Raw genomic sequence first — 14100 nt, 5'->3', positions numbered from 1 at the left:
GAGGCCACGGCGAGGTACACCCAGAGGAGGGGCGGCTGGGTGGGCGGGGGGCGGCCAGAGGCCCAGCACCTGGGCCCAGGGCTCCCACAAGCCCGTGGGCGTTTCAAGGGGCAACTGTCGCCCCAGGGACGTGTGCACTTTGTCCCTGGGGCTGAGCTCACGCCCGGGCGCACAGACATCGCTCTGGGTGTGGAGGGTGCACTGGTCCATGCGTGTGCGGGTGTCCCTGGAGCAGGAAGCAGCTCTGGCCGCAACAGGAGCGGCCGTGGGAGCGGCAGGGGCGGTGAGTCACTGGGCTGCCTCCCGGCCCTGGCAGAACCGGCTCACCGCCCCGCAGCCCCGGTGAGACTGTGCGGCCCACCCCGTGCCCGGCGCCCCTGCGGGGACACAGCCCACCGCCCGAGGATGGTGGACGCCACCGCGGGCATCATGGACCGGAGCCTGCGGAACGTGCTGGTGGTGGCCCTGGGCTTCCTGCTGCTCTTCACGGCCTTCGGAGGCCTCCAGAGCCTGCAGGTGTGTGCCCTGCCCTCCGACCCTCACCCCCCACCCAGGAGCCCCCGGCCAAGACCGGAGCCGGCTCTGCTCCCTGGGAGCGCACACTCTCCCCCGACCCTGAGCAGCCGCGGGGGGAGGGGGGTCTCCCACCAGCACAGCCGGACTGCACCCTCAGGGGGGACGCAGGGGGCTGGCAGACGGGCGGGTGCTGATCCTTGGACCCGCAGGGCAGGGAGAGGAGGGGACGGATAAGACAGCTTTGCCTCCGGGTGGCTGGAAGGTGCTGGAATTTGCCAGCTTCCACGGGGCCAGGGGGTCTGGGCTGCTCTCAGCAGAGCCGTGGCCGTGGACGGAGCAGGGTCCTCTCCCAGGTCCCTCCGAGGGCGGGGCCTGTGCCTGCGATGAGGCTGCCGCTGGGGCCCAGGCAGCTACCGTCCCGTCTGATCTTTAATGTGAAGTGAACTCTGGGAGCACCCCCACCCCCAGGCAGGGCACCTCCCCCCCACCCCCAGGCTCACATGGCCTCCACGCCTTCTAGAAAAGTCTCTGACTCCACGGGCCCACCTGAGGGCCTTCCCGGGCCATCACTGATGCTGCTGACCCCTGTCAGCTCTGTCACCCTCCAACACCCACAGCCGGTCGCCTCGGCCCGGATCCCCATGCTCCCTCGCCCCCCACCCCCATCCTCGTCCCAGCTGCCCTCTGTCCTTAGAGGCTGTCCAGAACCCCTGTGCTTGGAGGTGGGTGTCCCTGGGCAGGAGGCCTCTCAGGCCCCCCTCCCTCCTGGGGTTCCCCACCCGCCCCGTCTCCCGCCTGAGAAAGCCCTCAGCGCAGCCACGGGGGGCGGAGGTGCAGAGAGGGGAGCCCCCGGCCCGGCCGCGCTGAGGGCCCTGCTTCTACAGAGCAGCCTGTACAGCGAGGAGGGCTTGGGTGTGACGGTGCTGAGCACGCTGTACGCCGCCATGATGCTGTCATGCATGCTGCTGCCTCCACTGCTCATCCGCGCGCTGGGCTGCAAGTGGACCATCGTGCTGTCCATGAGCTGCTACGTGGCCTTCTCGCTGGGCAACTTCTACGCCAGCTGGTACCTGGGGCCCTGTTCCTGTCCTCCTGTCCCCCTGCCCACCCGTCCCAACCCCCTTCCCCGTGGCCTTCTCCCTGGGCAACTTCTACACCAGCTGGTACCCGATCCCCCCGTCCACCCCCCCTCACCCCCTTCCCATCCGCCAACCCTCCTCTCCCGCCCGGGCCGCACCACCCACTCGCGAGGCCCGTGTCCGGTACGTCCCCTCCCCGCCCCCGGTCCCATCTGCCCTTCCTACGGCCCGGTGGGCCTCCGTCGGGGCGGGACTTTCAGGGCCCCAGTGACGCCCAGGAACCCAGGGCAGGTTTCAGGGAAACAGTGGGCGGGGCCCCACCTGAGCCACCTGCTCCCTGCAGGAAAGCGGCCCCCAGGGCTCCATGCTCCGCCCCCCCCTCGCTCCCTCACCCCACCCGTCCCCAGGTGCACCCCCCGGCCCTCCTGTGAGGGGCCGCTCCATCCGGGCCACCTGCCCCGTCAGGAGGCTCAGGGCCGCCTCCGTCTGTCACCACGGTTTCCACGCAGCACCCTCCCTGGAGGGACGCCGAGCAGCCGGTGCGCGGCCCTCACTGAAGGAGCTGTGAGAGCACCAGGCACCTCCCGTTCTTCTGTTTGTTTATGTTCTTACTGACGACAGAGAGGAAGGCAGAGGGAGAGGGAGAGACACATCGATGGTGAGAGAACCGTGGTCCGGCCGCCTCCCGCACGCCCCACCCTGGGGATGGAGCCTGAAACCGGGCCTGTGCTCTGACCAGGAATGGCCTCCTGCGTCCTAGGTCGACGCTCACCCTGAGCCACGGGCTGGACACAGCCCTCTCCTTTGTAGTTCCGGCTCTGGGGTCGCCTTCCTCCTGGAGGGGGACCCTGCCTCTGCCTCTGCCTCTGCCTCTGCCTCTGCCTCTGCCTCTGCCTCTGCCTCTGCCTCTGCCTCTGCCGCTCCCTCCCGCGGACGCCCAGAGCCAGGCCTCCGGGCCCGAGTCGGGGTTAGGAGACGGGCCGGCCGGTCGCCCCGCGGAGGGCAGCGTGGGCCGCGGCTCCTCACGTCCGTGCCCCTTCAGGTACACGCTGATCCCCACCTCCATCCTGCTGGGCCTGGGCGCGGCCCCACTGTGGGCGGCCCAGAGCACGTACCTCACGGTGGCCGGGAACGCACACGCGGAGCGCACCGGGCAGCTGGGCCGCCACGTGGTGAACAAGTACTTCGGCGTCTTCTTCCTCATCTACCAGTCCTCCGGAGTGTGGGGCAACCTCATCTCCTCCCTCGTGTTCGGCCACGAGCCCACGAAAGGTGCGGGCGGGCGCGGGACCCGGGGCCCGGCCCAGGGGCTCGTCCTCCTCGGCCAGCACTGACCGCGGGCCCGGAGCGCGGCTCTCAGCCTGCCCCGGCCCGGCTCCACCCCCCGGCCTGCGGGGCGGCTGAGGGTCCCCCTGGTCCGGACGTCCCGGCCGGAGGGGAGCTGAGGCCCCGCCTGCGGGCCTGGGTCTCAGGGACCACACGGTGCACACGGAGGGTCCGAGGGCGGGTCCCGGGGCTCCTTTCCCACGAGCTGGCCGGTGACCGGCCTCTCAGATGTCCCCCGGGAACCACTCAGCCTCCTCGGGCTGGGCGTGTGCTGACTTTTCCTTCTTTTTCTGTTTTTTTTTTTATATATATATTTGTATTGGTTTCAGAGAGGAAGGGAGAGGGAGGGAGAGAGAAACACCAATGAGGAGAAAGAACCACGGATCGGCTGCCTCCTGCACGCCCCACACTGGGGATGGAGCCCACAACCCAGGCCTGTGCCCTGACCAGGGATCGAACCCTAACCTCCTGGGTCAGAGGTCGATGCTCAACCCCTGAGCCACGTCAGCTGGGCTGACTGACGTCAGGCACCTGCCAGACATGGGTGTGGAGTGTGCACCTGTCTGTGCCTGCCTGGGTGTCTGAGGATGTACACCGAGGCCGGGGACATCCATCTCTGATTCCCACAGGAGACTTTTATCAATGGGGGAGCCCTGACCCCTGACCCCTGGCGCCCCTTCCTGACCCTCCCCCAACCCTCCCGTCTGCGCCCCCATCCCTGTAGGAAGTCCGGCCCTTGGGAAACTACACAAAACCCTCCTTCCCTTTCCCTCACATTTCACTGGTTAACAGATAAGGAACCTAACTCTCAGGAAAGACAGGACATGGCCTGCCCCGGCCAGGGGACTGGTGCAGACGGCCCCGAATGAGAGCCCAGCCACCCTGACACCCGTTCGCACCCGCACTCTTCCCTCTGATTCATGTTAAAAACCTGAAATTGTTCGTTCATGTCATAAGTCACTTAAGAGTAACCAGCACGGACTGCACATTTGTCCGAATTGGCTTTCGTCGGGCACAAACGTGGGCTCCAGGGAAATGTGCTCGGAGACCCTTGGCCACACTGGCCGAGCCGCGACCCTGAGCTGTCGTAACGCTGGTGTGGGCTGGGTCCGCCCTCCTGTTCCCGGAACGGAAGCCCTGTACCCCGTCGGCGTCCCCGTCTCACCCCGCCCGCCCCCTCCCCAGGTGCCATCGCCGAGCAGCAGCTGCAGTCCTGCGGGGCCAATGACTGCCTGATGGCCACGGCGCCCGGCAACAGCACCCAGCGCCCGTCCCTGGGGCTCATCTACACGCTGCTGGGCATCTACACGGGTGCGTGCGGCACGGAGCACGGTCGGGCGTGGGCTGGCTCTCCTGAGTCTCTCCCCTGAGAAGGCCATGTTGCCATAAAGGCAGAAACTAGGACAGGAGGAGAAGGGGCTGATGGGCAGAGAACACGTCTCCCCGAGCGATGTCCCAGGGCCACTGGCTTCATCCTCATCGCGAGGCTCTCCAGAGCGCCGTCCGGTCCTTGTGCCAGGCCCGCGGTCCCCGGGTCACGCCCCTAGAGAAGCTTCTGGGTCACAGGGCAGCTCTGGACACACACGCACCTCCTAGGAAACACGACCCGCCTCTCACAGGCTCCTGAGTGGGGCTTGTGTGGGGGGTAGTGTCCTAGCCAGAGGCTCAAAGCCCACAAGGGGAAGCCATGGAGCAGGCACCCTGGCCGCCTCGTGCGCGATGGACACGCCTTTCCCACGGATGCCACGGCCAGGCAGGGGTTGGTGTGGGAGAGTGCAGTTCACATGCCAGAGGGCCCTGCCCCAGGCGTGGTGACCACACACGCAGGAACCCAGGTGGCACGGAGACCTGAGTCTGTCCTGCGTGGCCTGAGGCCCCCCTGCACCTGGGGTTAGAGGTTGACTGTCGCCTCCAGGAGGGAGGACGGGACAATGAGCTGTGTCCTGTGGCCCCCTGTGGCCCACAGCTTCCCGTCCCGTGGCTCCTTGTCCCGAGGCTCCTGGTCCTGTGGCTCCTGGACCCGTGGCTCCTGTCTTGTGGCTCCTGGACCCATGGCTCCCATGTCCCGTGGTTACGTGTCCCGTGGTCCCTGGTCCCTGACCAGCAGCAGCGGCTGTGCTTCCCTTCCAGGGAGCGGCGTCCTGGCCGTCCTGCTGGTGGCGCTCTTTCTCGACCCCATCAGAGACACTCAGTACAACGGTGACGGAGAGAAGCCATCTGTTCTGTCCACTCTGCTGTCGACGTTCAAGCTGCTCAGAGACAGGCGCCTGCAGCTCCTCGTGCTGCTGCCCATGTACATCGGGTTTGAGCAGGCCTTCCTGACGGGAGAATACACCCGGGTACGGCCCGGAGGGCGGGGCCCAAGGGTGGGGCCAGGAGGCCTGGGGGGTGACGACGTGAGGGAGAGGGCTGACATGTATGTAACATGCTAAGTGACCAGCCCCGGAGGTAGCACTGTTTTCAGGGCAGTTTGGGGCAGGCACAGAGTTTCCCCCACGCCCTCCCCCACCACAGCCCACCAGAGGGTCCCCGTGCTGCCCCTGTGACTCTGCACCCACAGGTCATGGCCGCCCACGTCCTGAGCTGACACACGGTCCCTCTTGGTGCTGGGCGGCCAGTGCGTGTGGACGAATGTGCCATGACATGTCCCCATGATTGTGTTACACTGACCGTTCGCTGCCCCAAACCCCCTGTTCCCGGTCCCCCCTCCCCCACCTCTGCCCCCCATCCCCCCTGGACAGCTCCCACACACCGGGCACACGCTGAGCAAGGCAACGGCATCCGGACATGTGTCCACACGTTAGGACAGGCTTCTCACAGGCCCATTCGGGGCCAGCCTGGACGGACAAGACAGAGGCCCCAGCCAGGCCGGAGGGACAGGCCCCGGGCAGGCAGAGGGACAGGCGGCAGCAGGTCGGCCACAGAGGTGTGACGTCCGTGTCCCATAGTCCTACGTCACCTGCGCCCTCGGCATCCACTTCGTGGGCTATGTGATGATCTGCTTCTCGGCCACCAACGCGCTGTGCTCCATGCTCTACGGGAGGATGGCCCAGTACACAGGCCGGGCCCCGCTCTATGCCCTCGGTAGGTGGCGTCCCTGGCACCTGACAGGGCTGCTCAGTGGTGTGCGCAGGGCCCCGGGGGGCGGTGTGCTGGGGGAGCGGCTGGGTAGGCAGGGGTCATGCAGCCGTGACGGGTGCCATGACCATCCTCCGGCCGTGGATGAGGCGGGCACAGGCGTGTTTCTGAGGGCCGTGACCTGTGATCACCTGGGGCGTGGAGACTGAGTTTAAAGCTGCCTGGCTGCATGCCAAGCACACGCCACCTTCTTCTGTGGGAAGGGAGGAGGGACGGAGCACGGGGAGTGCGAAATCAGGGCCTTCACACAGTTCCCAGGCAGCCGCGGGGCCTGGGGGTCCCTGTCAGCAGAGGGGGCGGGGCCGGGTAACCGGGTGCCCTCTCTTTTCTCTCCCCCATCGCCCTGGGGGGCCGAGGAGCAAACAGGAACAGAGAGGGCAGTGACCGCCCCAGGCTCACAGCCTCAGGCCCAGCGTGGTTGGCAGCTGCCAGTCTGAGCTGCTTGGTGGCTGCACTCTGAGGCCACGGCGTCTGCAGAAACCCGCCCACAGGGGCCACGTGGGGAGGCCTGGCCCAGGCAGTTCTGTGGCCTCAGGCCGACCCCCTCCCCTGCCGGACAGGAGGCCAGGCAGATGGGGCAGAGCTGCCATCAGACCCTGTCAACATCAACCCACCTGCAGGAGGCGACTGGAGCATTTATTTATTTATTTATTTTAATATATTGATGTTAGAGAGGAAGGTAGAGGGAGGGAGAAACCTCAATGAGGAGAGAGAATCATGGACCGGCTGCCCCCTGCAGGCCCCACACTGGGGTATCGAGCCTGCAACCCCGGCCTGGGCCCTGACGGGGAAGCGAACCGTGACCTGGGTCATAGGTCGATGCTCGGCCATGAGGCTCCCCCGAGGGCCAGTCTGGAGCACCTGAAGGACACACGAGTCACAGCAGGAAGCGATGGCCGGAGAAACCCTCCCTGTGAGCTCGGACACGGGCCTGTGGGCGTGGCCTCACCCGGTGCCCCTCCCGCAGGGGCGGCCATCCACCTGTCCTGCATCGTGGCCCTGCTGCTGTGGGCGCCGCGCCCCGACCATCTGCCCGTGTTTTTCGAGTTTTCCGGCCTCTGGGGCATGGCCGACGCCGTGTGGCAGACGCAGAGCAACGGTGAGTGCAGCCTAGACGCCGCTGAGGCCCGCCCCGCGGCGTGGGGGACGAGAGGGGCGGGCCCGGTGCCGTGACTGCGTGTCCGTGGCTGGGTGCCTGTGGGCGGCTGGCTGACCCGGCTTCCTCAGGGAGATGAGCCACGGAGGAGGGGGCGTGGGAGCCAAGGGAGGGAAGGAGGTGCGTGGGGGGGCAGTTTCACTGAGCCTCCACATGCGACGCCACCTGGCCTCCTGAGATGCTAGTGACGTGAATCCACCTGATTTCACTTTATTTTAAATGGCTTTTACGTTGATGTCAGAGAGGAAGGGAGAGGGAGAGAAACATCCATGAGGAGAGAGAATCGGTGATCAGCTGCCTCCTGCATGCCACCCACTGGGGGTCAAGCCTGAAACCTGAGCCTGTGCCCCGACCAGGAATCGAACTGGGACCTTCTGGTTCACAGGCTGACACCCAATCCCTGAGCCTGCTGGCCAGGCAGGCGCTCTGCTGGATTACACAGAGGGGTCCCGGCGGGCTGGGCGTGGGCAGGGGCACGCACGGCCGGCCGGGCACTGGCACCGAGACACCCCACACCCCACCCCCACAGTGCTCTTCGGCGTCCTATTCAACGCGCACAAGGAGGCCGCCTTCTCCAACTACCGGCTGTGCGAGGCGCTGGGCTGGGTAGTCGCCTTCGCCTACAGCAAGTTCCTGTGCGTCCACGTGAAGCTCTACATTCTGCTGGCCGTGCTGAGCGCCGCCCTGCTGGCCTACGCCGCTGTGGAGGTCCTGGAGGCCCGGACCCAGCCAGGGCCCCCGGCCACGGCCACGGCCACGGCCACGGCCACGGCCACGGCCACGGCCACGGTGACCCCAGCCTCCCCGGCGACCCCGGCCGAGGCGGGAGAGACGCAGACGAAGATGTGATGGTCAGCGCAGGGCTCCACGTGAGGGTGACCCAGGCCTCGCGAAGGAGCCTCGAGGCTGCTGTCCACGCCTCACCCCCATCTCAGCAGGAGGGGCACGTGGGAGGCACAGCTGGTTACTTTTGTGCCAAGTCTTCCTGCTCTGCCACGTGTTCCGCCTGCACCCCTCACCGATGAGGGCGAAGGACACCGAGAAGATTCCGCTCCGTCAGACACAGGTCAGGGCGCGCTCACTCCACACCCGGGACTCTGAGGCCTGGACCTGCTGGCGGCGTCTTTGAGGCCCAGAAGCCCCTGGGAACCAGGCAGCCGCCCGCCCGTGAGGCCAGGCAACACCCAGGCGGCCGCTGCTGCCTCCCAGGCTTCGGGACCCGGCCAGACCGCGGTGCACACTGCCCGACACAGACGGAGCGTCTTTCTAAATAAACACAGCTGTCCTGTGAGCGCCCTCCTGTCCCAGGACTTTATTCCAAATGTTCGCGTAGAGATTGGAGGGCCGGGGAGGGGGCAGGGGCATAAGGGATGATGGGGGAGACTCGAGTTGGGGCGGGAATACAGTACTATGAGCAGATGATGGGATTAAGTAGTTTAAAAATATTGATTTCAGAGAGGAAGGGAAAGAGAGAGAAACATCAGTGATGAGAGAGAATCATGGATCGGCTGCCTCCTGCACGCCCCCTACTGTGGATCAAGCCTGCAACCCAGGCCTGTGCCCTGACCAGGAATTGAACCCAGGACCCTTCAGTCCGCAGACTGACGCCCTATCCACTGAGCCACATCAGCCAGGGCCATATGATATGTTTGGAACGGCACCCCAGGCCCGTATGACTTTCTTTCCGTGTCACCCCAATAAATTCAACAAGAGAGAGAAAACTAAACACCCATAGCCCTCACCCGTGTCACTCACCCCTCACCTCACCCCCAGCCCCCACAGGCGCCCCTCACCCCACCACCAATACACACACCCCCCTCACCTCACCACCACACATACACACCCCTCAACTCACCACACACATATACACACACACACACACACACCCCTCACCTCACCACCACACATACACACCCCTCAACTCACCACCACACATACACACACACACACACACACACACACACACCCCTCAACTCACCGCACACATATATACACACACACACACCCCTCACCTCACTTACACACTCACACACACACCGGCCTCCACGCTGTGTGACGGGAAGATTCTGTCCCTTTAAGGCGGGTAGAACTCCCCGGTGCACACACACCACCGCTCGCTGACAGTCTGGGCCCCTCCAGGGCCTGGCCACTGTGAGCGACGCTGCAGGGAGCGGGCGGCGTCTCCTGTGGGTTAGTGTCCGTGTCTCTCTGGATAAACGCCCACACGTGGCGTTGCCGGGTGGGAGGCAGCTCCGTGTGGGCCTGAGGACCCTCCCGTTTCCGAGCACGGGTCTGTGAACACGGGTGTTTCTGAGCAGCGCGTGTGTGAACACGGACGGCAGGCGAGGCGCTGTCCAGACTCGCACGCTTTATCCTCAGAACAGCCTTGCAGAATAGAGTATGCATCTGTGTTTCCTTCAGGGAATTGTCCACCGATAACGCGGTTAAAGGGAGCCTGCTGGGACCCCTAGCACCAGCCCCAGAGGCTTCTGGGAAGGCAGCCACCAATAATGTCCTATTGCTTTTCATTGCGGTGTTTTGTGTGTGTGGATGTCAACGACAAGGGCGGCGCACGCCCCCTGCAGCCTCACCACCGTGCCCCCCACTCCCCGGAGCACAGCGCTCGGCACCGGGCCACCCGTCAGCTCGAGACCTCTTCACGTCTTTTTAAAAGAATATATTTTATTGATTTTTCACAAAGAGGAGGGGGAAGGGATAGAGAGCTAGAAACATCGATGAGAGAGAAACATCGATCAGCTGCCTCCTGCACCCCTCCTACCGGGATGTGCCCGCAAGCAAGGTACATGCCCTTGACTAGAATCGAACCTGGGACCCTTCAGTCCGCAGGCTGACGCTCTGTCAACTGAGCCACACCGGTTTCGGCATTCACTTCTTTTTTTTGTAATCCGCAACGGAGGAAAGAATGGAGAGAGAGAGAGAGAGAGAGAGAGAGAGAGAGAGAGAGAGAGAGAGAGAGAGAGAGAGAGAGAGAGAGAGAGAGAGAGAGAGGCAGCCGGCCAGTGCCTCCCGCCTGCACCCCAGTAGGAACGTTGGGGGGATGGTTTGTTCGAGGTGCCTCGCTGTGCTGTTGGGGCTGCATGTAAGCTCTGAGAGCTTCCATCTTTCAATAATGAAAACATGGAGGCGCACGGCCCTCCTCTAACACCCCAGGGCCAGCGAGCGGGTGAACAGACACAGGAGCGAGCCTTCCCGCTCACAGGGCTTTGTCTCAGGGATTCCTGCAGAGGCCGCGTCCCTCTCTCCTCTCTCCTCCGCAGGCAAACTGCTCTGGGTCCTCCTCCTCCCAGACCCCCCACCCCACCCCCGAAGAGCTGTGGGCTACACGGCTCAGCCCCGCTCCGCACTGGGGTGGCAGCATCACCATGCCCGCTGTAGAATCCACAGTCTCGGGGAGTCTTTGAGGGAGAGGGGGGAGGAGGGAGGAGGTGGGGCCCGAGCCTGGGCAGCAGCCACCAAGCGGCCAGCAAACACGTTTTATTTTCTTGTCTTCACGTGGCTGGGCGTTCTGGCTGGTGGGTGAGGTCGGGCCCCTCCATCCTCCAGACCAATTCTCAGCGTCAGAGAGGAAGCCTACAGTGCCTGTCAGGACAGGTATCCTATAGGCATGCGCGTGGCCGAGCGGTCACCACGGAGGGCCTGGGCCAGTGTTACCTCAGAGGCATGGGCGTGGGCAGGTGCCACGCCACGTGGCTGCCAGGCCGGGCACAGCACAGCGGCTGGCATCGCCCCGGTTCTGCCTCGGACCGTTTCTGCTCTTCACACAGAATTCCCTTCCGCTTGGCTTCAGAAGGCACAATCATTACTGGAAGTAATTAGCTCTTATGTTTTAAAGCTGCTCCTAAAAGCACCGAAAAGCTTTAATTATCCCAATTTCAGCTTCATCAGCCTCACATGTGCCTCTCTCACGTGGCCAAGGGCTGGCCCAGGCACTCGGAGGAACCACGTCAGGGCCGCGGGGGGTCAGCAAAGCCCTGAGTTATGTCTGTGTTTTGTTGTTAGTCCTCAGCCGAGGGCATGTTTCCATCAATTTATAGAGAGGAGGGAGGTAGGGAGGGAGGGAGGGAGGAGGGAGACACATCGATCGGTTACCCCGAATGTACCCTGACCAGGGCCAGGGTTGAGCCTGCAGCCGAGGCAGGTGCCCGTGATTGGAACTGAACCCGGGACCCCTCAGTCTGGGGCTGAGGCTCTCTCCACTGAGCCACACCGGCCAGGGCACGGTGACCTGGGGAGCGGGCTGGGGGGCCCTAAGAGGAGCAGGAAGTGACCGTCCGGGGGCACGGGGGTGCCAATGCCTGCTGTGCCCCGTGCCATCACCTCCGTGGTCCAGTGCTCGGTTAAGGGATGAAGCAGGATCTTAACGTGGGCAAGTCCTGGCTCCGAGAGGCCACCCGAACGCCAGACCTCTGGGTGATGCTCACACGCCGTCCCCACCCAGGAGCCGGCTCTCGGCGGTTATGGGAGCTGCTCTGGGCTGGGAGGTGGGACGTAAGCCACATTGTGACCCAGCCCCTACAGGAAGCCCCCGCGTGTGGTGTGGGCGACAGAAGCTCAGACACAATGAGGATGGAAAACACTTGGACCTAAACGGGCTCCAGGAAGGGACTGAATGGATCCATCTGAAGAAGTGAGAATCCTGCGGAAAGGAGAGTCCCGAACACCGAGACAGACTCACAAGGACCGCAGGACACTCATTTGTAGAAAGCAGTGCTAACCCTAAAGCCGCCTCTACTTCTAAACCCTACCCTTAAACGCAAACCCCAAACCCTAACCCTTAGTCCTAACCTTAACCCATAACCCTAACCCTAAACTCTAACCCATAACCCCAAACCCTAACGTGTAACCCTAACCCCAAACCCGTAACCCTAACCCCTAACACCTAACCCTAACCCCAACCCCTAAACCATAACCCCAACCCTAACCCATAACTCTAACCCTAACCCATAACCCTAACCCATAAATCGTAACTCTTAAACCTACCCTAACCTTAACCTTAACCCTAACCTTAAACTTAACCCTAACCTTAACCCTAACCTTAACCCTAACCCTAACCAAAACCCTAACCCTAACCCTAACCCTAACCCTAACCTTAACCTTAACCCTAACCTTAACCTTAACCCTAACCTTAACCCTAACCTTAACCTTAACCCTAACCTTAACCCTAACCTTAACCTTAACCTTAACCTTAACCCTAACCCTAACTTTAACCCTAACCCTAACCCTAACCTTAACCCTAACCCTAACCTTAAACTTAACCCTAACCTTAACCCTAACCTTTACCCTAACCTTAATCCTAACCCTAACCCTAACCCTAACCTTAACCCTAACCCTAACCCTAAACTCTAACCCATAACCCTAACCCGTATCCCCAAACCCTAACACGTAACCCTAACCCCAAACCCGTAACCCTAACCCCTAACACCTAACCCTAACCCCTAACCCATAACTCATAACCCCAACCCTAACCCATAACTCTAACCCTAACCCATAACCCTAACCCATAAATCATAACTCTTAATCCTACCCTAACCTTAACCCTAACCCTAACCCTAACCCTAACCTTAACCCTAACTCTCACCCTAACCCTATCCCTCGCCCGCCCTGGCCCTCGCTCGCCTCCTCAGGGCGGGAGACAGGAGGCGTTACTGCACCTTTAACCCTGAGCCTCCTCCCAGCTGTCCACCTGGTGACCCGCATGGAGGGCCGAGCGCCTGCTTTCAGGGCCTCGGCTTCCTCTTCTGCGTGAGATGGGACCGCGGTGGGATCTGAACCGGGGCAGCTCTGCTGGGGGCCCTGACGGGGAGGAGCCGTCCACACTGACCTCCCAGAGGCTCCAGGAGAAACGGCTGACGGGGAGGCATCCCCCTCCTCTGCCCCCGCCCACCAGCCCCCCAACCCCCGCCCCGCCAGGACACAGCCACTGCCGCCCGCCCACCACCAGGCCCCAGCACCTCCCAGGGCGGCTGCTGCGTCTCCCCTCACAGCTCCCGGTTTAGAACGGAGCCGAGGCTGCACACAGTCCTCCGAGGGGTCTGAGCCTCCGCGGCCTCCCTCCCTCATGTGCCACAGGGCCCTCGAACCCGATCCACACACACACACACCCGGCTGCCCACCGCCCTGGCAGCACTTCTCCCTCAGGTCCCCTGAGGCCTCCCTCCTTTTCCTTCTCCGGCGCCATCACCAGTGTGACAGCGCCCCCTAGGGGACCTTGTCCGCTCGTGTGCTCTCCGCTGTCACAGGGCACAGAGCAGGAGGCAGAGACCCAGGCCCAGGGACCTGAGGGGCAAACACACCCTTTACGGAGCTCAGAGCCCGGCCCCGTACCCGGGCGACCGAGCTCAGGGCCCGGCCCTCCCGGGGCCCCCTCACCAGTGCCCCCGGCTCAGGTGCCCTTGGCCTGGCTGAAGCCAGATTGCACGTGGCCGAGACCCTGCTGCTAACTTGTGGTTCAAAATCCACACCGAACTGCAATCAGCGGGCGGGACGCGCCTCTCAGCCCGAGTCCCTGCTGTCAGAGTCACACACCGAGCCGCGTCCCAGTGGCGTCAGGCCGGTGCAGAGCGACTGCTGCCCACCGGAGCCTCAGGCCCGGGGCTGAGGGGGGCTGGGTTCCAGCCTGTCATCAGGGCGTGTCTCTGAGCAATGGGGTCGGGTTGTCCATCCTCAGTTCTCAGGCCCCACACGGCCAGTCACGTGAGCGCACACCTGGCCGGCCAGCTGGTCCGTGTCGCCGCCCCAGGGGCCCGCCCGCCAGGCGGACACGCCGCCCGGTCACGGCCCCGCTTCCTTCCTGTCCCCGGAGCCACGTGCTCCTCCGGCCGGGCCGCGGGTCGGCCAGGACACGGTGGGAGCTGAGCCGGTCAG

The 14100-nt window shown here is 63.7% G+C and overlaps 1 protein-coding gene across 1 annotated transcript; it reads left to right on the top strand.

Moving 5' to 3' along the window:
* Nucleotides 1-372: 372 nt before the first annotated feature.
* LOC118712113 (protein unc-93 homolog A-like) lies at nucleotides 373-8136 on the top strand. Its single transcript, XM_036425607.2, has 9 exons — nucleotides 373-516; nucleotides 1401-1582; nucleotides 2638-2867; nucleotides 4107-4232; nucleotides 5052-5260; nucleotides 5870-6005; nucleotides 7027-7158; nucleotides 7745-7965; nucleotides 8023-8136. The coding sequence occupies exons 1-9, from the start codon at nucleotides 406-408 to the stop codon at nucleotides 8062-8064; spliced, it is 1389 nt and encodes a 462-aa protein (XP_036281500.1). The 5' UTR covers nucleotides 373-405; the 3' UTR covers nucleotides 8065-8136.
* Nucleotides 8137-14100: the final 5964 nt, after the last annotated feature.

Source organism: Pipistrellus kuhlii, unplaced genomic scaffold (assembly GCF_014108245.1).
Source record: "Pipistrellus kuhlii isolate mPipKuh1 unplaced genomic scaffold, mPipKuh1.p scaffold_m20_p_82, whole genome shotgun sequence".
Classification (NCBI taxonomy): Eukaryota; Metazoa; Chordata; class Mammalia; order Chiroptera; family Vespertilionidae; genus Pipistrellus; species Pipistrellus kuhlii.
The sequence above is the reverse complement of the archived record's forward strand: the minus strand, read 5'-3'. Positions and strand labels throughout refer to the sequence as shown.

Coding starts and splice junctions, on each gene's coding strand:
- LOC118712113 (XM_036425607.2), top strand. CDS start 406: ATGGTGGACGCCACCGCGGGCATCATGGACCGGAGCCTGCGGAACGTG. Junction 1,583..2,637: donor GGCAACTTCTACGCCAGCTG/GTACCTGGGGCC, acceptor GTGCCCCTTCAG/GTACACGCTGATCCCCACCT. Junction 4,233..5,051: donor GCTGCTGGGCATCTACACGG/GTGCGTGCGGCA, acceptor CTTCCCTTCCAG/GGAGCGGCGTCCTGGCCGTC.